At 39.7% G+C, this 26,024-nt stretch overlaps 3 protein-coding genes across 3 annotated transcripts in view; 2 read left to right on the forward strand and 1 right to left on the reverse strand.

Moving 5' to 3' along the window:
• The window catches only part of BACH1 (BTB domain and CNC homolog 1), a 506,041-nt gene that overhangs the window by 193,427 nt on the left and 286,590 nt on the right, over window positions 1–26,024 (reverse strand). The gene's annotated exons all lie outside the window — the stretch shown is intronic.
• Window positions 1,656–2,330, forward strand: LOC136053318 (claudin-8-like). The gene has a single exon (XM_065744069.1). It carries the CDS (start codon window positions 1,656–1,658, stop codon window positions 2,328–2,330), a length of 675 nt encoding a protein of 224 aa, XP_065600141.1.
• LOC136052025 (claudin-8-like) lies at window positions 14,535–15,455 on the forward strand. Its single transcript, XM_065741814.1, has one exon. The coding sequence runs from the start codon at window positions 14,696–14,698 to the stop codon at window positions 15,362–15,364; it is 669 nt and encodes a 222-aa protein (XP_065597886.1). The 5' UTR covers window positions 14,535–14,695; the 3' UTR covers window positions 15,365–15,455.

The raw sequence follows: 26,024 nt of genomic DNA on the forward strand, positions 1-26,024 counted from the left end.
AGGGAAGCAAGTTCAAATAATAGCAGACTAGTATTTTAGTATCTGGTTATTTACATCCTACATCAATCTTTTACAGTTTAACAGACTAGGCCTGTCTTAACATATGGAGTACTAGTTATAACAAAAGATCCTAGTTTATGACTATTATTTTTTTTTAATTTTGTGACAAGGCACATCTAGGCTCAATATTTCATGTATACATTCATAGCTACATGAATTTGTAAGAAGGAATCCACTGTTTTGTGTGATTATTTCCTAGATTTTTGACTGTAGATTCATTTGCTTTGACTTTCATGAAGTCCTTCACTTGAGTTTCCCTGGATTGTCCATAGGTCACCCAAGAAACCTTGGATGAACAGCTCACCTGCTATCCATAATTATACTTAATTTATACTATTATTTTAATGATGTTTTTCTAGAGTGTTTATTTGCATGTGGATATGTCTAATGGCTTTTTGCCTGGAGAGACAATAATTTCTATTGCACCCAGCTCCATCATGGGATAATTCAGTTTGGATATTAGGATCAATTTCTTCCCAGTGAGGCAGTGGCACAGGCTGCCCAGGAATGTGGTGAAGTCACTATCCCTGGAGGTGTTCAAGAGCCGTGTGGATGTGGCACTGAGGGACGTGGTCTGTGGGTATGGTGGGTGTGGGCTGATGGTTGGACAAAGTGATCTTAGAGATCTTTTCCAGACTTAATGATGTGGTTCTACAATAAATGGGCTGGGCTCACTTTTACACTGGAAAACAGTGTGCTGCATAGCTTAAATCACAGCTCTTCACAACGATTGAAGCACGTGGATATCTCCAGAAGTTTGCCTCTCCCCATATACTCTGAAGAGTGATACGTATGTGTAAAGGTATATGTGTACAGAGGTATTAGCAGGATTGAGGTCTCTTATTGTTCGTTTCTGACTCTTCAGTGGTGTTTTAAAGCTTTGACTATCCTCTGGGGAGGTATCTGTTTCAGTCTCAGAGTCCCTTTTGTCCCTTTGATTTGCTTTGTTCCCTGATGCTGATGCCTCAGTGCTCTCCAAGCTTCTGAACAGGAGCGCTTTGCAGGCAGGGGCCTTGTGGTGAGGCAGGAAGCTCCGCTTTCTTCCTGGCTCACTGCCACCTCTGCTGCGGGAACCTGAGCTGAGCTGGGGTCAGAGGCAGAGTACTGAGTGTTCAGGGCAACAGCTTCACCGACTGCACCAGCACACACAGCCTCTGCCTGCTGAGTCCATTTCCTTGGCTCTGACAAACTCGTAGACAACACCTAGTGTTAAGGGTAGGGCTTTTTTTTTTAAATTTATAAATAATCAACTTCAATGCAAATATACCTGTCTCAGAAGGTGCATTTATTCTAAGTGGCTCCTGCTGGTTTACACACACCCCGTCCTGTCTCTTGCTTTGGAAAGTTGTTCCACTTGATTGCTCGGTTTGCCTCTTCGAGTCAGTGGTGGCAGGGGAATTATAAAGACGACGAAGGCGCAGCCAAGTCCCTGGTAGCGCGTGCCAGATTTGAGCTGATTTAAGGCTGTGCAGCCTGACTCTGGAACTTTCTTCACACAAAGGACAGCTACTTTTGGACAAAGGTTTTCTTTTCTTTTCTTTTTTTTTTTCCATATTGGGGGACCTACTGGACGGTGCACACCTTGCAAAAGCAACATGATCAGTGGTGCGTTGCAGATTGCCGGGCTGCTCCTTGGCGGCCTCGGCATGATTGGGACATTTGCAGTCACAGGCATGCCTCAGTGGAGGGTGTCTGCCTTCATCGAGAACAACATCATCGTGTTCGAGACCATTTGGGAAGGCCTGTGGATGCACTGCATCAGGCAAGCCAACATCAGGATGCAGTGCAAGGTCTACGACTCCGTGCTGGCCCTCTCACCAGACCTGCAGGCATCCAGGGGGCTGATGTGTGCTGGGTCAGTGATCTCCTTCCTGGCTTTCCTGGTTGCCACTGTTGGAATGAAGTGCACGCGGTGCCGGCAGAGCGGCTGGCCAACCAAGGGCTATATCCTCTTGGCATCTGGGCTCCTCTTCATCCTCTCGGGCACCATTGCACTTGTTCCCATCTGCTGGGTTGCCAACACCATCATCAGGGACTTCTACAACCCCATGGTCAATGTGGCACAGAAAAGGGAGCTTGGTGAGGCCCTCTACCTAGGCTGGATGGCTGCCTTCTGCCTGTTGGCTGCTGGAGCCATATTCTGCTGCTTTTGCCGCTGCTGTGAGAAAACCCGGAGCTACAACTACTCCGTGCCTCCCCACAACTTGCCGCTCAACCAACACTTGCAAGGGACCACAGAAAGTGCCTACTCTAAGAGTCAGTATGTCTAGATGCCTCCAGACTTTTCCTTGTTTTACTTTCCTCTAAGCATTTTTATAAGCATTCAATCTGTCTGGATGGATTTCAATGGAAGTTGCCTTTGCCTCCTGTTCTGTAGTGGCTGCTGTGGTGACTACGTTTTGGAGAAATCCCCATGGGCTTTGCAGGGGTAATGCTGCAGCACGGACAGTTGTACCACATGGGAAGGTGACTGTTTAATGCTACGTCATAGTAACTTGGAATAGCTTTGAAGTTGTGTGGTTTTGCTTTGGGTAGCATTTTATGTGTTTAATTTATATAAATGAAGGGCTTAAAGTTCTACAGTGATATGAAAAACCAGCCTAGTAAAAAGGAGAGCTGAGCAGATAATTCATTTTTTTTCTTTCCTGGGAAAGGGGATAACAGTGAATAAGGACAAGATAACAATTGTTTAAAAGAAAAGCATTCACTAAGGGATTGATTTACTGTGTGTTTGATGGAGAGTTTCATGAAGGAATTTATTTGTCAGGGTAAGGTAAGCTGAAATACATGAAAAATACCCCTTATTTCAGAGAACAAACATAGCTCTATATTCAACCTAAATACCATCATTTTGCTGAAAGTTACTATTTCTTTTGTAATCTGTACAGGTCGAACTCATTCACATCCTTCTCTTTAGAAGTGACAGCTTTCCCTTGCAAACTCCTTGTAGCTCACAACGTTTTGCAATATTGCATAGGTCACAAGCACTGTGTTGGCTAACTGCCACAGGATGCTATGATATATATGTCTTTAAAAAATGATCTTTTGGTCAGTCAGGCCCATATTTTTATTGAGATGCACTTTTACCAGCATGGTTTATAGGCAAAAGAGAATAAGCAGTGATATTACTTTCTCACAGCCAACACCAGAACAAGCTCAACAATATTTTTAATATCAAGATCATGTACCCATGATAAAGAACAATGTAATGAAACTAATCCTACTGAAAAATAAATATAGTTCCATACAAATTAATTTAATAAACGACTAAAATTAATCAATAGTGATAATATTTGTAATAGAATTTTTAACCTCAGGCCCATAGAAATTAATGGCACTTTGCCTTTGACTTAACTGATGACACAATTCAATTTGTGGTGTTTAATGGAGAACAACATTTTTACTCTAGAGCGTGATTGACTATTTTAAATATTTTATAGAAAGTTTATGATGTGATCTGTAATTCTGTAGTAAATTCCTTAGACTATTACTACTTGAAAATTCAGAATCAAATTCTTCACTTCATAAAATGCAACTCTGAGCAAGCTAGAAAAAAATATCTGTGTGCTACCCTGAAACAGTCTTTTTGCAGTGTTTGTAAGATGTATACTATGATGTTCAGGGAAGGTTCAGGTTGGGTATTAGGAAGCATGTGCTTTCAGCAAGAATGATGAGGCAGTGGCACAGGCTGCCCAGGGAGGTGGTGGTGTCACCGTCCCTGGAGGTGTTGAAGAGCCGTGTGGATGTGGCACTGAGGGACGTGGTCAGTGGGCACAGTGGGGGTGAGCTGATGGTTGGTTGGACTAGGTTATCTCAGAGGTCTTTTCCAGCCTTAATGTTTCTATGTACTTGTGTATGTAACTTTTTCTCCTTATTTTTAAGCAACTTATTTCTAAATATGTGTATGTGTAATGATCACTGGCCTTTTGTGATGTAGAAGTATGCAGTTATATTTCCTTCCTATTCCTTCATTAATATTTATACCTACATGTAGTCTCTTTTTCTGGGGGGAGAAAGAGAGTGGAGGATTCTACACGGAACTTGTAGCTAGAGCACCAGGATTTATAACAATGTCTGCAATAAAGTCACTTGTTGAGTTCAACCCTCTAAAAAGTAGGTGCAAGATCTCACTTAGAGAACTACATTCATATGTACAGCTGCACTGTAGTTATCTCTGCTGTCAGAACATGGAGTGATTCATACAGTATTAATCTACCTGTCTGAGGAAAGCTTCAGTGGAAAGTGAGATAAGTGTGACATCTCTGTAAAAGCCCTGTGAATATTAAACACCACTCCTACACTGGATAGTTTTATCTGCTCCTGGTAAAGCACACGATGGTGTTGTAAAAACACAAAAGAAGGTGCAAAAAGGTTTCTGAAAGTATCCCTAAGACAAACAGAAAGACAGATTTGATGAACTGCAAGTAGGAATCTGAAAGATTTCACAATATAAATTCTATACTGGCTGCAAAATATCCAGTTTAGTATGACACATATCCCCCTTAAGTTTTTTCAATGTACCTCCAACCATTTCCTTTAAATTTCACCTTACCTGCATACTGTATCTTCAAGAGCACTGAAATTAAAGTTTCACTTTTAAATGGAGCTCACCTCCCTCATACCTATGTACCGAGTGATCCCTGAGAGGTCTGAGCAGAAGGTGCCATGCAGGGAGGCATATCCCAGCACTAATCAACTGCCTGCAACTATCATTTTCCAAATATTGAATCCTGCATCTTGGAATTCATGTTTTTGCTTACAAACAAGAGAAATTATTTGGAAAATGTGGAACTTTGCCTCAATGAATGAAAGGAAGGGCTGGTAGATTGTTTACCTTTGTGCTGCACTTGGGGCAATTGTATGCATTCCTGCAGTGTGAAATGGATGTGGAGCCTTGCCAGGTCTGCAGGGTGTCCTCTCTGCTGTGGGAATGACTGCACAACTTGCAGGCCAGAGGGGAGTAACGCTCTGTTAAATCTCAGGTGAGTGAAGGCTCAAGATTTCAGTCACTGCTCTGTCATTCAGCAACTGAGCTTTCATTCCTAATGGGCGCCTTTGGAAATTCTCCTCCTGCAGCAGCAACTGTTGTGAAGGTCTGGAGTGCAGAGCTGCTGCCTGCACTTCTAGGCACTGCTGTCACTAGTGCTAGGCAGTGAGGTGCTGAGCACACAGGTGGCTGCAGAGCCATACTTTCAGGAGAGACTGGATGCAGCTGAGCTCTTGTCTTGAGTGGTTGCACATTTCTATGTGAGAACAAATTACGTGGTGCACAAGGTTATCACACATCTGCAGATCTAATAAGGCCAGCTACATATAATGGATATGTCTGTCTCTTTAAGTTGCAGACCTGAGCAGACACTGCACTTTCCCTTGCTTCTGAATACACATAGTGCCTTTGTGTGAGGTTTATCTATAGGCTGCTTGCTTTCTCCTCAAATAAAACTTAACTAGTAAAGACAGCGAAGCAGGGATCGTAGAATCCTAGAATCATATAATGGTTTGGGTTGGAAGGGACCTTTAAGTTCATTTAATTCCAACCCCTTTGATGTAGGCAGGGACACCTGCCTCTAGAGCAGGTTGCTAAAAACCCCATCCAGCCTGGCCTTGAATGTTTCCAGGGAGGGTGCATCTACAGCCTCACTGGGCAACCTGTTCCACTGACTCACCTTCACAGTAAAGAATTTCTTCCTAATATCAAGTCTAAATCTACCCTCTTTCAGTTTAAATACCATCTCCCTGCATCTTGTTGCTACATGCCCTTATAATAAATCCCTCTCCTGCTTTCCTGTAGGCTCCCTTTAGGTACTGAAAGGCTGCTATAATGTTCCTCTGGAGTCTTCCCTTCTCCAAGATGAAGAGTCCCAGCTCTCTCAGGCTGTCCCTGTAGCAGAGGTGCTCCAGACCTCTGATCATCTTCTTGGCCATCTTCTGAACCCACTCCAAAAGCTCTGTGTCCTTCATGTGTTGGGGGTTCCAGAAATGAATGCAATACTCCAGGTGGGGTCTCATGAAAGTAGAGTAGATGGGCAGAATCACCTCCCTCAACCTGGAGAGAGTAGGAGAGTCCATGTAATCCTGGGTCTTACTGTCAAGAAAGCTCATTAGTGAAATATATGAATGGCCTTCTTGTGTCATCATGGAGATCTGCAACTGTCACCATCAGAAGCAGGTGCCTACATAGCAGCAGGTGGCTAGTGCCAGCAGACAATAATGTTTGGAGGTTACCTTCCCCAGTTCCAGTCTCTAGTGCTCAGATCACCTTTATCTGGGATTTGAGACCTTCACCAAGGATCACTCTTAGACCCCACGAAGCAGCTACAGCAGGATTTCTGAGCATGAGGCATGATGCACAGCTCTGCCTTCCTGCTGAGCTGGGGGAAGGGCAGTATAGATAACTCCAGCCAGTAGCTACAGACTTTACAGAGGCCTGTCTTCCACTATTACAGTATTAGATTGCAGAGCAGAGTTGAGAACATAAACAGAACACCTCAGTCGGTTTCTCCTCCTTTTTGCAGTCTGAATGCTTACAGCCCTTGGGCTTCCACTGTGTTTCTACCATGAAGCAATCCTCTGGTGAAACTAGACAACTGCTTTGCACTCTGTGCTGCTTCCCCACTCATTTCACTGACCTGTGGAGCTGGTGACCATGACATCTTTCTGCTAAGTGTTCACAGAAGCATAGAATTGTATGGGTTGGAAGGCACCCCTGGAGATAACCCCCATGCTAAGGCAGGTTCCCTACAGCAGGTCACACAGGAAAGCAACCAGACAGGCCTTGAATATCTCTAGAGAAGGAGACCCCACCACCTCTCTGAGTAGCCTGTTCTAGTGCTTCATCACTCTCAAAATAAATAAGTTCTTCCTTGTGTTTGTATGGAACTTCCTGTGTTCCAGTTTTTGCCCATCACCCAGTGGCAGTCCTAAATGTCTGTTGCTTGAAAAATTAGGAGAAGGCTTACTGACCAACTAGTTTATTTGGGTACAAATGAAAGTCCCATTAGCACCATTAGTTCTTTTCGTAATTGAGAGGAGGCTCATAAGCAAGTGAGAGACATAAACCAACCCATTCTCTTCTCAATGAATAACTGTGCCAAAATTGTTACCAAATATGTTTATGCAATAAAAAATTGTAGAGATGGCTACACTGCGGAGCCTTTAGTGAAATATTGGTTATCATTTTCCATTTAAAAAGTTTTCATGAAACTTCAACAAAATCTTCCCATTTCAAGCTAAGGGTGCTCCATTATTTCCTGTCCCAGCAGCAGGAGGCAAGAAAGAAAGACTACTGCTTTCCCTAAAGCCGGCAGGCTGTTCCATCTTTCAGGACTGTTACTGTTTGGCCTCTTGAATCTCTTTTGCTTAACTTTAACTCTTTCCTCACTGGCACGTGTTATATCTCTCCTCAATCTTGTTTATCTTGTTGGTTTTGTCTGCCCCACCTCTTTCTGTAAGTTAGATGGCTAAAACTGGACAAAGTGCCCCAGAGGAAGCCTTGTCACTGTTGAACTCAGTGATTATAATTATTGAAGGTTATCATAACATAGGGTAGATTGTTGACAAAAAACAAACAAACAAACAAACAAACAAAAAACCCACCAATGCAATACTGTATTCAAATGTATTAAATGCATTTCAATTCTGTTATTTCAGGCCTCAAGATCACCATCTTTCCTATGTTGAGGGACTTAATTATTGACAGTACACCGACCAACTCAGTCAAATGCAAATTTCCTACTGTAGTTCCTCTTTTACTGCCAGATACCTGAGGGTAATTAGATGACACCCCAGAGAAATCACTGGCTCCACCAGTAACAGAAATAGAAAAGTGGTAACAGGAATATAAATGTGGTAGTTCTTCCAACATATCCTTCTGTTGTTTTACTCACTGGTAGTTTCTCTATCCATATTACATTAATTTTACTCTTCTCCAGTCCTTCAGCATCTCTGTTAATTTCCCACCACTGTGTCAGACGCTTTAATAAGATCCAAATGGATTAGATTTTCTATACTTCTATTTCATAGAAAATGTTATCAAACAAAAATGAATCTATTTTTGCTAAGTCTGTCCTGCATTTTATTTAATTTCCCATTTACTTCCAGATACTTTTTCTTTTACTTTCATAATGCGTTTTAAATCATATCATGCAATTACATTCTGGCTAATGGATGTCTAGTTGCACACAGGGTTTTCCACCTCCCCACTCATTCCATTTGTTTCACTGTTCTCCAGGCACACAATATCACTCCTGATTTGACACATACACTGACAGTCCTAGCTATCATATTTGGAACTACACACATTGAATTTTCTTCACTGGAAATTACTGTCTTTCTTCAGTTTATGCTCATAAAGATTTGAAATGTTTTGCCTACCTCGGACAGCAATTCTGTTATGTTCTCATTCCTTACTGCAACCTAAAATCAAAGAGAGTCTAAATAAGTTTCTTAGACTCATACTCCCTAGTGTGTCTCTTATTTTACTGTTCTACTTGTATGCCTATAGTTTTTTCTTTTACTTTTTGTAAAGCCTTACCTGGTTTGACTTTTATTGAGTTTCATTTTCCCCTTGCATTTTCTGACCTCTTTGATATATTTTCTTTGCTGGTTAACTTTTCTGTTCTCCTGTTTGATCAAATACCTTCTCTGTGAAGTAATTCATCCGGTTGAGCATGGACCTACATTCTACAAGTCTCTCTTTTCTTTTCCATGGGATCACATTCCAGACACTTCCAAAAGAATTTTGAGGCATCATCCACATTCATGTCTTCAGGCTGTTCAGTCTGATAAATAAAGAAGAATGTGATCTGGAACAGATGGGTAGTATTCCTCCAGCGCTCCAGGTATTTTCACATCCTTGACAACAGTCTTCTAACTAGATACAGATCTTTTAGTCTTAATCATCTTTCACATACAATTTTCTGCCTCGCAATACGAGCTTCATTCCAACATAAAAGCGTAGTATCTACTGAGGCCATTTCCTCCTCCATTTTACAGTTAGCTTCATGACAGACTGTTTTCTGTCTCCTCCTTTCCCTTCCCCTTCTCTTCCCTTCCTTTTGTACCTCTTGCAGGCAGTGGCCTGTTACTGTTTAGAGACACCTCAGCCCCAGGGGGATGTATAAGTGCAAAATTGCAGAGAGAGGGGTGCATCCTTCGGACTGCAATGGTTCACAGTGCTGGAGAGGATGTTCTGAGTTCATGTGACAAAAATTAATCACTTCCTGCAAATTACTCCTTCTTTGGCCTCTAGGCCAGTACAAATTTAAAGTGATTAATGGCTTCCAGGAAGAGTGAATGCGGGAGCAGCTGGTTGGCTAGGCAGAGCTTTACTTCTGCTCTGCATTCCCTTATCTTCCTCTGTGTGATGGGGAACTGTGCTAAACTGGGACATGAGCTATGTCAAGTATACAGACCTAACAGGCAGGGCTGTACTACTCCTTCCCAGGGGACACTCAGCTTGCCAGTTGTGGAAAGTCAACCAGGATGTTCCAGAGAAAAGGTGAATCCCCTGGGAAGCCTCGGGAGGAGTCATGGGTACATCACAGATGTTTGATAAAAGACTCTGGATTTGAGGAGGGAGGGAGAGTGGCAGTATAGGGTGATGATGCTGTGGGCTGACATATCAAGTCAGGTGCTGTCACTGAGCATACGGTTGAGGCTAGATGCAGTGGAACTTGTGCTGGGGTTTGTTTTGTAAGATGGAAATTAACGATGTACTTAGTTACATTCCAGAGCTAGGGTGTTTGAGAGGGCAAAAAGTTAGGTTTACATATGCATGGGAAGACTACATTGAATACACTGGACAGGGAGAAGCCCAAATTGTAATGAAGGAGTATGGAACAAAAAGACCTATTCTTAAAAGTTTGAGACTTGTTTACTTTGCTGCATCGCTTAGTTATTGGAAACTCAGTTCAAAGATGTATTGTACTGTGCTCCAAAAGCCCTCTTTCTTGGGATTCTCACCTGAGAGCTTGTTTCCAACTGTATCAGGTAGTCTCATAAAAACTACTACCTCTTTCTACAGTTTTGCTTCTTGTCTATCTTTAGACCATCACTGCCATAATGTAACTTATCCTTCTCTTTTATTCCATTGGAGTAAATCATTTAAATAAAGGTGTTCCCCTCCTCTGCATTAAGTACTAGCCTAACTGTATACCCTACTGCTAACTCATATGAAAACAATCAATACTACCTTGGGAATTTGCCACTGTTATATTTCCAACAGTATAATGTCAACTAAGCAATAAAATGACCTCCCCAGCCCCCGATATTTTCTAGAGGATTACTTTGAGGTCTTGTCATTAAGCAGCACAGAAAGATTGCGTATTTTCTGGCATGTTCTATTTCTCTCAGGATGGCTGCTCTCTGCACATAACTATTGAGGTGACAAATACCTTGTAAAGCCTGGAGCAGTTTAGATGGATTAAATACTCAAAGGAGTATTTAATATTTTATTACTGAAGAGTTTTATTATACAGAACTCAAGTTCATTCAGTGTCCAGGAGTCAGGCTTCCTCAGATGCAGAATATCATTAAGACTTGGGCACTTCTGCCAGTCTGTGAATTTCAGGCATGCTGAGGAAGATGAACAAAAGCAGTTGTTTCTTTTTGCTTTTCTTCAATTCAGCTGTCAGTCACAGGCTGACTCAAAGCTAGAGTTGGAGGTCAGCATTCCAAGTGCAGTGCTGGTCATGTGTCTGGAGGAAATCCCTCCCGAAGCTACACTGATCAGATGTTTCTCACACTGCAAAACTCTTGATGAGAGTGGCAACATTCTTGACGAGAGTGGGAACAAGATGTACCTTCAACTTTTAATGTCTGTGCAGGCATCGTTATTAAAGTGAGCACTTATTAGAAGAGTTCTACCTCTTAAAGTCCATTACATTAAAACAGAAACAAAGTAACTGTTGCTTCATTAGTAGTCTTAAAATACAGCAGTGAATCAAAATAGCATAGAGAGTAATGGAACTACTACCTTAAGTATGATTCTATCAGTGTTTCCAAAAAAGATGTTCTACCTAGTTGTTGTATACTCAGTGGAGATCTTTCTTGTATAGGATGAGTGAGGCTAGTGTGGCCCTATCTATAACTCTCAGTAATTGCTAAAGTGTGCTTTAGATAAATCTATTAGCCTGTTTCAAAAATGTTGCTGAGCCGTGAATTAAGTTCATCAGGTTGTAGCACAAACAACCTGTCTATCCTTGACCTGAACTCTTGATGAACTTTGTATATTATAGTTGCACCTTTAGACAAGAATAACATATTTATATGCACCACACAGAGTTGTTTGTGCATGTATAAGGACAGTAAGATTCAATGCTTACATTATTGATGCCTGTAATTAATTAAGCACTGGGGATCATTGACAGGTTCTGTTAATCTTCTGGACTGGAAACACTTTGCTTCCTCCATTGCAGGTGTCATCAGCATTGTAAAAGCTAGGAAGGAACAGAAGGTACTCCCCCAGGAAAGGGTTCAAATGAACTTCCTGATTTAAAGGGAGGAGAAGATGTAAATCTGAAGATCCAGGGAAAGATTAAATGTAAATCCCATATACTTCCTCCATTGTCTATTTTCTACTTTGAAGGTAAATCTTGGTGTGGACATGTTTGCAAAAGAACTGGTGTTCTCATCTTAAGGCAAGTAAGAATGCCAAGAGCATAACAGAAGGATGATACATAAAAGAAATACACAGATGATGCACAGAGAATGGAGAGACTTTTGAAGTCTAGACCGGTGGAAATGGGATTTTTCTTTTGTTTCTACTCACCTGACACTGGTGCCACTGTATCTGCCATACCCACCATATATGCATGTATTTAATTTCTACTTCAAGAGATGTCTCCTTCTCAGAGTAATTTTGAAGCAACTCAGTCAAGTAAGAATTTAATTCTTAGAGTTAGGATGAGTCTTTAAACAGAGGTACAGTTCTCTAGGGTATCCAAGTTAGAGCTCCCTCCAGGCTAATCAAACATGGACAAATATTCCAGTGATCAGCAAATCCAGGCACTCCTCATTTAACAAGCTGAGTGGTTTTCCCAGTTCTCATGAGTTTCCAATGTAGTGTTATTATTCTTTGGATTTCTTTTCCATCCTATCTCTTGTGGCTCATTTTTATTTCTGAAATTTGTCTTCAGGTTTCCAAACCACCAATTACTAGTTTTCCTCTCCTGTGTCCTTCCCCTCAGGTTTCAATAACAAGAACTATTCTGGCAATACATGCAGCACTGTAGCCTGGGTGTTCCTGACACCTACATCCAGATGTCACTCACCATAGGTACTTCTTCCAATTAGACATCAAAAAAAGCACTCAACAGTTTAGCACACCCTGGATGTATTGCCACACAGTCAGCACATTATGCATTTTTATAGCATTTTTGAGAGTGAGTTAGAACTACATGATCTTTGAGGTTCCTTCCAACCCAAGCCATTTTATACTTCTACCATTCTATGATTTATTTTCTATACAAACCACATCCTGACTGTCTCAAAGTATAATTTTATGCATGACCTCAATGGCTGACCCTCTCAGAGTCATATAAGGAAAAAAGATTTCAGAGAAATCCTGTTAGATAAGGCAGTCAGATAAACAGTTTCAGGGCATTAGGCAAAGTCAGTTCTCCAATCTTATATCTCTTCAAGAGCTGGCTACTTGAAAATGTTGCAAGAAGGGCTTTTCTTTTGAAGAAAAAAAAAGACATTTAAATGCTAGTTGTGAGAGTTTTTTCCATAAGACCTTTTTCTTTTTTGACATTAAAATAACAAGTCAAAATTCAGTGTTGATAATTTACAGGTTAAAATACTCTACAAGCTGAATGGAAACTGGACAGAAATTATGTAACACAGGTCTTGTATTCAATCAGTCTGCTTCTAAGTGAATATTCTCTTGCCAGATAGAGGAGCTTCTTTTAGATGGGTATCTACCTATGACTTTGGGTTTAATCTCAGCACCAAGGAAAGTCCATTACCTTTTTTTCAACACAAGATGCAGAAGAGTGATGCAATATTTATTTCTCTAAAAACATATTCAAGAATGTATTTGAATTCTGAAGGTTACAATTCAACGTCTTAGCCAAGGACATTTTTTCTCCCAGATTCCCTCTGGCAGACTTGAAGATAAAACTGTATTACTCAGAGATCTTGGGAGTATTTTCACATGGACATGTAATATTGTATTATACAACTTGTGGTATCTGACAGTCCTTCCTTACAGTTAGTTATTGTAAGAAGAAGGAGATATTGTGGGATGTGAATAGTTTAGATTCACTTTTCCATGGGTGCTACCTTTTGCTTTGGATATATTCTGTAGACACGTAAGGCTGTAACTACATTAATGCCATCAAGAGCAACATTTGATATTTCTGAACACACACAGCCCATAACACAACAACACACGAGCAATCTAAAACTCTTTCTTGGATAGCAATTTTAGAGGCTTTCATTGTCTTTAGCCGAAGTATTTTTTAACTAGACCCATTGGTTTGAAGAGCTGGGGCAATCAGAAAGACCTCTGTTTTAACAACACCCATGAGATGTCATCATGTACTATTATCGCAAGGTAGGGAGAAGAAAGAAAAAAAAAAAAAGAAGTTATTTCTAACTTGCCCAAGGCAAATTAGCCTACCAAGTGTTTTTTTTGTCCAGGCTTGTAGCTATCTGTGCAAGCTGAGATAAATGCTTCATGGGAGGGATCACTGACTTCTTCCAAGGTGTGTTTTATGCTGAAAGAAATGTTCATCCTTTTTGAATTGTACAGTTATTACTTGGAAAAGATGGTTAGTATAGAAGATAGTAACAACACTATCTTAATGCTATCCTAACAATGAGATATCCTCATAGAAGATTATTTCCTAATAGTAACCTTACCCCCGAATTCAAAAGAAGAAGCTGTGAAACTCCACCAGGTATTTTGTCATACATGTGAATTATGCAGCTGGTAGGGTAAAACTTTGATGTTGATTGGAATACTTGACTTTCCTGTACCTGACTAATATTGTGATTATACTTTTGTTTGATCAAAATAAGGAATCTGCATTAAAGAGCAAGTAACTCCCAGCTAGATTAAAAAAAAAACCAAAAACATCAGTTGTTTTCCCAGGGCTATAGTACTTGGAAAGTAACCCCCACTCCAAGTTTAGCTTTTGTCATAAGAACAACTGTAACGATCTATTTTACATAATATTTGAAGAGGCAAGTTCAAACTTTCTGCACTGAATTTCAACATAGCTACAGATTACAGTTAAGAAATCATTAGTTCTGCAATGAGGTGCTTTTAAGTGAATCCCTGGCACTTACTTAATTATAAAATCACTACTGACACAATACGCATAAGCAGCAGTAAAATCAACCCCTCCCTAGTATTCCATTGGCTGGAAACTCGTTAGGCTTGATGGGTAGGCATACTAATCAAAAGGGATTTCAAAGCAAATAAATAGCAGGTTCTTTAAGCCAGTCAGAAATAGATTTCCACCTGTCTGAACCTCCTACTGGAGAGTGCTGCTTCTGAAAAATATCAACATCTTACCACATGAAGAAACAACAGGACAAAGTATTTTCTCCCATGCTTCATATTTCTTCTTTGAAAGAGTGATTCTGGAAGACTTACTAGGCTTGAGGTGCCCTTTCCAGAAGAAGCATGGCTTGCTGTGCATTACAAATCACTGGTCTAATATTTGGAGGCGTGGGCATGGTTGGGATTTTGGCAGCTGCAGCTATGCCACAGTGGAGAGTTTCCGCCCACATTGACAGTAACATCGTGGTGTTTGAGACTATCTGGGAAGGCTTGTGGATGGACTGCATCAGCCAGATGGGCATCAGGCTACAGTGCAAGTTCTACGACTCTATCCTGGCTCTTCCCCCACCCTTAGAAGCGTTCAGAGCCCTCATGTGCATTTCAGTGCTCCTGTCGATCATTGCCTTTTTGATGGCCATTGTTGGTGTGAAGTATACTCACAGGACCAAGGAGGATCCTCAGGGCATCAGTGTCTTCATATTGGCAGCTGGAGTTGCTTTTCTTCTGACGGGCGTTCTTGTTCTGATCCCTGTGTCCTGGACTGGTGGCAGCATCATTCGTGACTTCTATGATGCAGAAGTTCCTACGCCACTGAAACGAGAACTAGGAGCTGCTCTCTATGTGGGCTGGGTGAGCGCTGCACTTCTCATCATTGCGGGTGCAATGTACTGTAGCTTCTGGTGCTGGGCTGGTACATCCTCAAAATCTAGGTATCCATCACTTCCTCATCGTGGATTACACAAACCCAACACTGCAGGAGGGCCACTACTAAGCATGCAGGCATATGTGTAGTGGCTACATGGAACCTTTCTACTTAGTATGTTGATACATCCCAATTGACTTCAGTGCCTAATTAAATTGTGAGTTTGTAATAGTTGAACATTTCTTTCATTTGTTACTTACTACTGACATATTATTTGCTCTCTAACATGCTTGTAGGAAATGTTATTTCATAGACTTTATGTTAGACCTCAAAAGAAAAATCTCACCATTTTAGGGGAAAGAAAACTAGCATAGAAAGAAACAACAGCTGCCAGGAAACCCCCATAGAAGACTAACAGTATGCTTGGGCTGGTAGGCAGGCAGCCACTATACAATAGTGACATTGCCCTCCCCTCTACACATGGCAGGCTAAAAGAGTGGTGCATTTTACTCTAAGGTAAAGTTTTTGTAAGGATTGTTCTAGGACAGTGATGAGAAGCATGGATTTGACAGCATGGTGGAATAAGTCATTGAATGAATGGAAAAAAAAACAATCTTAAGTATTAGCACACAAATGTTCACGCTCCCCTGTCAGAGACTTTTGACTGACTGTGGGTTTCACAGATGCTTGTGGAGTTGATGTATCCTTCTTACATCATCTGCAGGTCACAGAATTCATCTCATGGAGTAATAAAATCTGTGTTCACTTCATTGGTCTTTGTCATGAATGTATTAACTTTCCATTGCCTGGTATGTTCCATCTTTAAAGGGTTCTTCTCTTCTATAAAACTCAGGACAGGCTATCTGTCTTTATGCACTTTAAAGCACTGTGGTTATGTCAAACATAATTAAAGAAGCCAGGAAAATGTAAATGTGCAATCCCCACTTGCCTGCTGGAAGATCAAGAGTTCCTGCCTACATCTTATATCATGCCCATGAAAACTAAGTCCTAATGTTCTGACTGCTTTATGTTTACAAGACTTACTTTAAAGTGTGAACCAGGTAACCTGATTCCTACCTGTCCATTGTGCAGAATCCAACAGTATTTTCAGCTATGCTTTTTCACAGATGAAAACTTGGAACCATGCTTTTGAAAGCAAGCATGTCACAGTACTGATAAGTGACCAAAGTCCCATTTAAAAACAATTTTTCTTGTTCTTCACACAGTAGTAACGGATGGCACCATTTCATTGATAATTTCATGACACAGTTTGATCCTTTTCTATGTCTTTGACTGGTGTCTGAAAATAGAGTTTAATGACTTTTCAAGTTGTGCAGAGCAATGGCTCTATATATTCATTTGATGGTTCAATTTGAAGAACATGGAAAAGTACATTTAATTTAAAAAAAGCCTTTTATTAACTTGACTTCAGATGAACTTAAATGAAACTGTGCCGCCAAATATGGATGTGTATTACCTATGTTAGCTCATGCTCATTTACACTTAAGACAACCAGCTCAGATCTTCTAGTGGGAATTTTTTCTTACGAGGAAAGAGGTTCAAAATGCTCATCTTTTGAGAAGCCAATTTAGCACTTCTTAATTCCAGATGAGTCTTTAAGGTGACATTTCTGCATAGATTTTCTAGTACTGAAATGTATATTTTATGTTGTCTGATGGCTGATGCCACCATGTGTGTTTTACACAATATCTTTAACAACAGCTCTCATTGGACCAGATAAGTTAATTCACTGGAATTGTTTTCCTGAATTTGATTATAATTTATACTACCCTGAAAACCTTTGTTTATTTTGTTGTATTTGTATCCTATACTACATATTTTTTTAATAAACATTTGATTAGTAAGTCAGAACTGCAGTTTTTGAACTGATTTAGGTATGACATTTGTGATTAACCCAGCAGAGGATGAAGACATTTGCAATGCAAATTTGGTACATATTTATGTGTAGGTAATGGATTTAAATAATGATGTATGCAATGTAATGCAACTTTATGTAGATAGGAGTGCTTAAGAAGTAATTAAGTGCAGCTTTCTATAACATTAATTAAGAGATCCTGAACGCTTTACTATCAGTAGGTTGATCTGGAAATCAAATTTGAACTGGGTGTGTCATTTACAGCAGTAACTTTGTTTTCAAAGAGTTTAAAGATAAAACTGCTCTAGTTGAATATTTTGGACCAGTTTAAAGGAAAACCTACACTTTTTAAGTCTAACGTTAACATTTGATAGTTGCACATTACTCCGTCTTCCTCTTTTACTAGCTGACCTGAAGATGAGCTCAAACAAAACCTCTAACCTCAGACAACAGTGTGCTTGGACATTTGAATGGACATTTGAAGTCCCATCCTGATTTCAAATGTATGGCTAGATTGGGCAGCTGTTTGGATGTGTGGGACTTTATTGACTCAAACTGCAATTTCCAGTGTTGTGATTTAGCACCTTACATTCACCCACATATGCTTAAGAGCCTGCAGTGCTAAAATTTGGTGTGGGACTGAATTGATCAGGAGATGTGAATCTGCACTAATTCACACTGTGTTTAATCTTCTGTCTTTGAACAAAATAGAAAATCCTTTTTAGGGGATGATGATGTGGGGAACCCCATATAGATGATTACTGAATATTTTACCTCTGTATGTCAGGTACATTTGAGGTTGAGTGAACTCTGTGGGTGCATTTGCATCTATTAAGGGAGACACCATTTTTAATTTTTCCTTTTCCCCTGTTCAAAACCTGAGATGCTCAGAACTAGTTGGAAGCTGCAGTTTGGAGATATGAGAATGAAAAGAAAGTTCTGAGTTTTTTGTTTTTAAATAATAATTGCGGCTGAGCTTTGAAAATAAACTGCTCGTCTTTCTGTGTTATCTGGGAATATCAATCAAGAAGAGCTTGGCTTGGAAAGAGTGATGGAGGAGATTATACAGGTCTCTAGAGCTCAAGGTGTTATGTTCTGGCTTCTGGCTGTTGCTCCAGAAGAACTTCTGTCCCTTCTGGATTCTATCCAGGCAGAACTGTCCTCAGGTACCCCAAACTGTCTAAGGCAACTCTTGGTGCTTGTTCATGTGACTAAACCTCTTCCTGTGTGATGTGAGTGAGAGACAAGATGCTCAGAAAGTTCTGATGCAGTGAAGTCATTCTTAAGAACAGGGCCACCTCTTTGTTCCACAGTGTAGGAGAGCTATGGAACAGAGCAATGGTTGGTTACATCCTGTGTGTTGGAGGACTAAGAGGAAACAGGGCATAAATAATGGCTGTTGGCTGGACTTTTCAGTCCTAGCATGTGTGTATCATTTGCTATGGACAGATCAGGTACTAATGTGTTGGAACTCTTTAATTATGGAGTAGAGGCAGTAACTTGCCTCAGAGATACTATGTTCACATTCCTCTAGGTACAACCATCAGAAACTTCAGGCCTGGTGTACGTGTTAATAACAGCTAATGAAATACTGTGCTTAAATATCTACTTTAATATCCTGATGCTGTCATATATTTTAATATTTTGAGATTGCAAGGCAAAATTCCTTTGGAAATATAAGTGAATATCTGAGATTTTGCTATGCATTTGAAATAAATGTAGGAACCGTTCAGTTTTTTTCCTTTTCATAACCTTTATATCATAGTTATTTATTTATTTATTTATTTATTTCCTATTGAAGTGAATGAATGTATTTTCCCACTGGAAAAGAAAGGCAGCTTCATTTTTTTATAATGTATTCTTCTGATTCAGTCTTGTTTTTACATTATGCTTTAGGTTTGATAGATAATAAACAAAGTGGGTCTGATTCCTTGGGAAATAAAATACACAAAACTGATTTAGTGTTGGCTTCCAAGACTTGCTTGTAAGAAGTTTTCTGAAGCAAGTCAATATTTCAAAAGGTGGTCCCAAAATGTTTATTCATCTCTGAGATGAAAAGAAAAGATTGTAGAGCAAATAATCCACGACTAAGATGCAGTCAAGGGAACATATTTATAGTAAAAATGATGACTTAGCATAACATTTCATTATAACAGAAAGATGAATCGATCGGGTTTTGAGACAAATTAATGCAGTCATCAGTCCTTATGTGCAGAGACAAACCTCTGTGGGAGGAACACTATTTATGTTAGAAAATGTTACAAACTGCCCTGAATATTAACAATACTCACAAATTCAGAAATGGAATCTTGGTTGCAATCTTGATTGACTAAAACTGTCCTTTTGAAAAAGGTGCAAAAGTATTTTCAGGGGAGTCCTATGAAATCTTTAAAAACGGTGACAGAACTGACCCACCAAATAAACAATCACTCTCCTTTCTCTCTGTTACAGGAACGTTCTCTGACTTACACATTTTGCCATTGTGATTGGAGTTTCAGAGTCTGAGTAAGACTAAAGTGACTACAAAAAGCGAAAGAAAGCAAGAAATACCCTGATAAATAGGACACGTTCAGCCAAAAAGATCTGTGGCAGTGCTTATTGTGTTTGGTTGGCCCTTGCAGAAAATGTTCCCGCTGACAATGAGGGCAAACTAAAAATATTTCAAAGCATGAAGATTTCATTTTCTGCAACATCAAGGAGTAGAGCTGGTTAGGGAAGGAATTGTGACAGCAGTGCTAGCAAGCCACATGCACCTGCAGAGTCAGCACCAGAGAGTCTGCTCAGTTCCAGATACCAGAATGGAAGGATGCAGTTGTGTCCTGAGTGACAATATAACCAACTGAACCATTTTTTAAACAACAGAAGGGAGAAGGGAAAATACTTCATTGAACTCAGCTGTTTGTACCAGAAGAAAAACAAAACACAAAAGGCTACCTTAGAATCTTCTCCTTTCTACACCTTTGAAAATGAGAGAGAGAGCTGTTGTTTCCATTAGCCTTTTTATTCGTTTATCCAGTCATTTGCCTGTTCCTCCTAAAATCTTCTCATTTGAATATATCATCAACTTAATAGTGTGAAATTTTGGAAATGACTTATGGAAAAGGAAACTTTACTGTGTTCTTACTGATAGCACCCAGTTCAAGTAGGGAGTGCAGTGGTATTAGTGTACTGCCACAGAGATTTTGTATAAAAGTGACACTTCTCTTCAAAATACCTCCTTCATATGCACCATAAAAATCAGAACAGATCTTGCTGGTGAGATGAGTTTTAAGAAGAGGTGTCATTTTAATCAAGGATTCTGGATCTGTCTGTTTTCCAGGAGAACACACTGCTTGAGCTGCAGTGATTGCTGCTGTGACAGGGGAGCTGGAGCCAGTGAATCTGGAGGCAGCTCTGTGATCAGAGGAGAGAATTGCCTTAGAATCGCCTTAAGATGTTGAATTGAGCACTGTTTGTCCTGCAACTGTTGTCCCAGTAATAAACATACACTACCTGGGTATCCATTACTAGAAATGAATTTATCATGCAGTTCTCATCAGTATCCTTTTTCACTTTCTTTAAACCATAAAATCTCACTTCTTCTAAATAACAAGAAATGTTCACAATTTAACTGACAACTCCAGCACCTGCAAGCAAAAAATATACTTAAAAATAGAAACTACAAAACCATCAAGCTCTGTTCCCTCCCTGCATCAAACTGAATAATGCATTATAGAGCTAAATCTGTTGTCCATTTCTTCTACAGACCTTAATCTGTGGTCTTTGTCTCAGTTACTGTGAAGTAGTCCCTGACTGCCAAATGACAAAGATGATGAGTACTTTAGTGCTTCAGCTTCTTTCTGATGGATAAGTGATTGACAGAATGATAAGCAATGTTTATTCATTCAGAGTTTCCCCTGAAATGCCAGATGGTGCTGGGAGATAGAAAATAATCTCTAGACCCCAACAAACATTGCCTCACATACTGTCACATTCATCCTGAATTTTGCAAAAATTGGCAACAGAAACTCCACATTTTGAAGAAAAGTATGTTGTTAACCATATGAGGTCAGGTTTCACAGGTTAGACTGAGTACTGGTCTCTCAAGGCTCAACGTGTTTTCTACTGGCACGTCCAATTGGCCTGTTGCAAGCTCTTACTACATCAATCTGATGGCTGCTGCAGCCATGCAAAGAGGGACGTGAGGAAATCCAGTGATGGTGCTAAGCTCCTAAGGTGGAGGGAGACAAGTCTGCAGGCAGATCATGTGTCAGCATCATGTTGGAGCTGGCTCTGGACATCAGCAGCTCAGCCCTGGGTGAATAGAAGAGGTTGTTGCTTGACATTCCTTGTTCATAATGTCTAATGCAGTGTTGGGGCCTGAAGGTCTCTTGCAGTCCAGGTTTTCATGTGCCCATGCTGCTGCAAGAGGACGAGCTTTCTCTCTACCAGTATTTGTCCACATTTCTCAACTCTACTTCTGTTCATATCTTATCAAGCAGGAAAAAGCAATGCAGTGATTATGTAAGTAATTATCAAGAAGCTAGGTTTATGGATTAAGAGGCTCAGTTTACTGAGGGCTGTGTACAAGGTGATGAAGTATGAGTTAACACAGACAACATAAAGCATGCATCTGTCTCTGGATGAGAGTAGCAGCAGCTTCCTCTTCCTGGCTGTTGGGCTCACCACACCCATTACCTGGTTTGCATGCCACCCAAAGATCTGTTTGACATCCCACAGTCTGGAAACACTCTACTGCCAAGAACTAATTACATGCTAATCTTTCTTTGAGCACTGTGAGTGACAAATTGTCCTTCAAGAGCCTTCCTGTGTAACATACTGGTTGTAAATCCATGACTCAGCTGGACTTATGGTACCAACACATCATTTGAGACCAACATCATTTCACATGGAGAGCCAAAACATCCTTAAAACCTTGCAGGGTGAAGTAAAGGTTTGAAGTCAGAGATAACTCTTCCTAATCCAAACATTATTGTGATTTTGGAGATAAATGTTCAAGTTGTTTTTGTACACCCATACGTTTGGAATGATGGTAAAGTTCAAAATTTATTGGAGTCAGTTGAACAGTTTGTGCTATGTCCAATAAGATTTTAAAATGTCAAACACATCAATGTCAGTTATTTTGGATCTTCAATCAATGTTACTGGAGATGTTTACTCTATTGCTCAGTTTCTTATAGAGATGGTAACTCCCAGAATTCTGCCTGTCACAATCTGGATTTGTGTGGTCTTTCTCCTTTAGCATTTCTGGGACCAACTCCTCAGGCTTACATGTGTGTGCGTAAATACAGTAGAGACATGATTGTTATGTACACAGAATTGTTTTGCCAGTATTTAAAAACTGTTTCCAGATGATGCAACGTTACATCATTGTTAGAGTAAATGTTGCTAAGTATCAGGATTTTCCAATGATGAGAACATGATCAAGTACACTTTACTCACTGTGTGCTTACTTACCTAGTTAACAGCTTCAAATCCACTCCTCCTTATAAGATACATTTTGGGATTTTTTGAAGTATGTTGTTGTATCAGTAGAGGAGTTTATGAATCCAGATTGCACCCAGATTGCTTTGCTATTTCCCTTACAGCAGCTTGTGTTAAAGGGTACCACGGGCAGTGCAAGCTGCCAGATGTTCTCCATTGGTAGATGAATATGGATGCAGGCTGGGTACAGCCATTCCCAGTGCCAGCCATCTGCTGCATAAGCCAAAGTTACTGAGTTAATGGGGGAGCTGGCTTTAGGGCTTTCATAAAGTTATGATTTATCTAGGACTTGGTGACATAATGCTACCATCACAGAAAGAATTACAACAAACAGAGCTTTTTTAAATGCATAAGAAACGTCACATCATTTAATTAAAATAGAAATATTAAAATTTTAACTGGATTAATAAAAGAAACTTCAGTTGAGATAAAAACTGTTCAGTAATATGATTCTAGAACATCTGAAATACTCTCTTTGTACTACTCAGTAATGTTTTCTTTTTTCTTTCAGTTCTGTGGAAAATGATTAATTGATGTTTAATTGTGTGGGGGAAAGCAAGATGACCTGTGAAAAGGGTAGGAAAAGGCATCTCTTACAAATATTCATAACATTTCACGTAATATTCAAGCTATGGATAGATGTTACATTTTATGACAGACAATCATTAAATTTTACTATGACAGAGTTGTTTGATTTTTCAAGCTAATTGCAAGAACAGGAACTGTGCATGAGTTGAATGAATTCAGATTGGCATTTCCTTTTTCAACAGCGTGGTTAGCAGTGGTAATAACTCAATTTCTAGCCATAGGAAGTACGTGGAATTCTAAATCAATCCATCTTAATAACAACTGAAAACAAAATGCAACTTTCAATATAAGTTTTCTGTTAAAAAAAGATGAATTTCTTGCTTCTGTTTAGCTGAGAAAACCACATTCATGTTTTATTTATACATCTGAATATTTATTTTTATGTTTACTGTAAGCATTAATGTTTAATATGTCTTGTCTCTCTTCTGTCAAGTTATAAATCTTAAATTCCCCAAATTCCCCGTGCTGGTATTTATTCAGGAAAAACATGTATTCTCAGATTACACTGCACTCTTCTGTGACAAACTAGTTGATCAGATCAGTTGCACTGAGAAATTTATTTCCGCAAAGCATCTCCTAACAAAAGAGAGAGGAAGCCTTGGATTTTACTAAAATACATGTGTTGAAATAAAGACAGAGCTCGAAGGGTAGGATATATGACACTGATGGAAGGAGTGGTTATGAGTGAATGAGGACAAAGAAAGGCAAAAACCTATTTTAAAAGGATAATGCCTGTTTGGAGGGAAGCTGTAAGGTTTAGAAAATGCAGGAGAACAACACTGGTGGCATTTGGAACACTATAATAAGAATTACAATACTTGTACTTGAAATGTCAACATGTAGATAGTATTTTCTAACAAATAACAGTCAGACTTTGTGAATGCCAAAAGAACCTAAATGAGGGGAGGCCATCCTGGGAATCATGGCTGTCCAGGCCATGCAAGAAGGCCAAGGTAAGACTACTAGAAATAAGCACTTACTCACTTCTTTGTGTCTTCAAATCACCTTTAGGTATTATATAAAAGAAATTCTGCATTTCCTGTGTCGCAGGGAAGGTGTACAATTCTGATTTTACAGATGAAAGAAATTTAAGGTCCTGGTTGTGCAATGCATGCAAGCACATGCTTGCCTTTGCTAACTTCTTGCGTGCCTGAGCCCCAGTAAGTTCCTAAGCTTCACCAGCTGGGAAGTACAGCAGCGTTAGCACTTCCAAACCCAGATTCCTTTCCTGACACGCACACTGTCAGAGCTATGAGACCAGTGCAGATTCAACATTACGTGCCATGCAGAGGATGAGACTAAGAAATACCTTGTCCTGAGCTGTAAGATCAGACCTCTTGGCTATGCTCATAATGGTGAAGCTAAGAAGAAGAAATAGTATCAAAACCAAAAGTGTAGGAAGAGAAAAGATTTTTCCTATCAGGAGATGGCGAATAGGGTCTAACAAAGGTTCTGTTGGTAGCTGGGAAGTTGATGGGCCAGAGGAAGTTGTGTAGCAGCAAAGTGGCTAGCTAAAGAAGAAATTATTTAAAATTATGTATGGGATTTATAAATATATGGAAATCGGTGATGCAATACCTTGTACATTACTCAGTAAAACCAGTACACTACAATATTATTTGTGAGTGCTGCAGAAGGATGTGATATTTCTCACTGGATTCTATAGTTTTGATCTGGGTTGGAAAGTAACATTTTTTTTTTTACATGTTGAGCAGCTGCCAATTCCCAATGAAGCCCCATGTGGGTACATGCAAGTGTACACTAGAACTACCTCTGCCCACCAGTAGCTTCCTGTTGGTGATTCCTTCAAGCACTCACAAATATATCACAAAAGATTGCCCTTCTTTTATGCCTGTATTAACACAAAGAATTCTAATAATCTGGAAGTGTGGGTGTGCTTTCACAGTCACACAGGTTTGTCTAGCAGAGGATGTTCCTGTTAAATAACACAGTGATGAAGCAAGAACTGAAGAATATAGATGAAGAGATAAACAGATTTTTCATGCCTCTCACCGTAGTTATCTATTCGTCAAATCTAACTGATCATGCAGAAATGCTACCTGGTTCGTAATATGCTGGATGAAGGAACATTGACTAATTCACCAGTGTTCAGGACTAGTATCCCTTTCCAGAAACAGATTCAGCATTTCTGTAAATATTCTGACTCTTCCCTTCTTGATTTGCTGTGGAGCACTTAGAGAAAATCTCTGCTCCTGATGACTTGTTGCAGTTTAAATGATCACTTCTGCTCATGTCCTTTCAGCAGCACTCTGTCTCTGACAATGCCTTATCTATGCTGCTGGCAAACAGTAGCTCGAAGGCAGGTATCTCCCCTATTTGCTCTGCAGCCACAATAGACTCAATAAGTTATTTACCTTTTGGAGTGCTTTGATTATCCTTGAATTGGTCTTTTTTTTTTTTTTTTTTTTGCCAGTAGTAAGCTCTTTTACAGATTTCCAACTTTTGAGATGGATAAAGAACTCAGCTTTGCAGTTTCTGTAACCTTCTTTTTTTCCGTTTTATCTGCTTTATCTGCTTTAGTACAGTGTTTCAAATGGACAGCACATACTAATAACTGTCTCATCTCTCTTTTGGTAAAACTCTGCAACAGACAGAAAAATGAAAACCATTCTTCCTGTAGTGTTATAGTGTATACTGAGACTTTACATGATAATATTCTTTCAGAACATATAGGGCTTGCTTTGTGTATTTCATGGGATCTTTTGTATTGCTGTAATTAATTCTCTGTATCTGGCCAAAGATTGCATTTGCTATCTTCCTGAGTAAAAGGTCTATTAATATGTAAATCAGCAGTTTTAGTTTTTCTTGGAGCAGGGGAACTTTTCACCATTTTAATGATAA

The sequence above is a fragment of the Cyrtonyx montezumae genome, unplaced genomic scaffold (genome assembly GCF_038088225.1).
Source record: "Cyrtonyx montezumae isolate F1298 unplaced genomic scaffold, pur_monq_1.0 scaffold_3, whole genome shotgun sequence".
Taxonomy (NCBI): Eukaryota; Metazoa; Chordata; class Aves; order Galliformes; family Odontophoridae; genus Cyrtonyx; species Cyrtonyx montezumae.

What these genes read in the sequence shown, in the direction of transcription:
- LOC136052025 (XM_065741814.1), top strand. Translation starts at nt 14,696, where the DNA reads ATGGCTTGCTGTGCATTACAAATCACTGGTCTAATATTTGGAGGCGTG.
- LOC136053318 (XM_065744069.1), top strand. Translation starts at nt 1,656, where the DNA reads ATGATCAGTGGTGCGTTGCAGATTGCCGGGCTGCTCCTTGGCGGCCTC.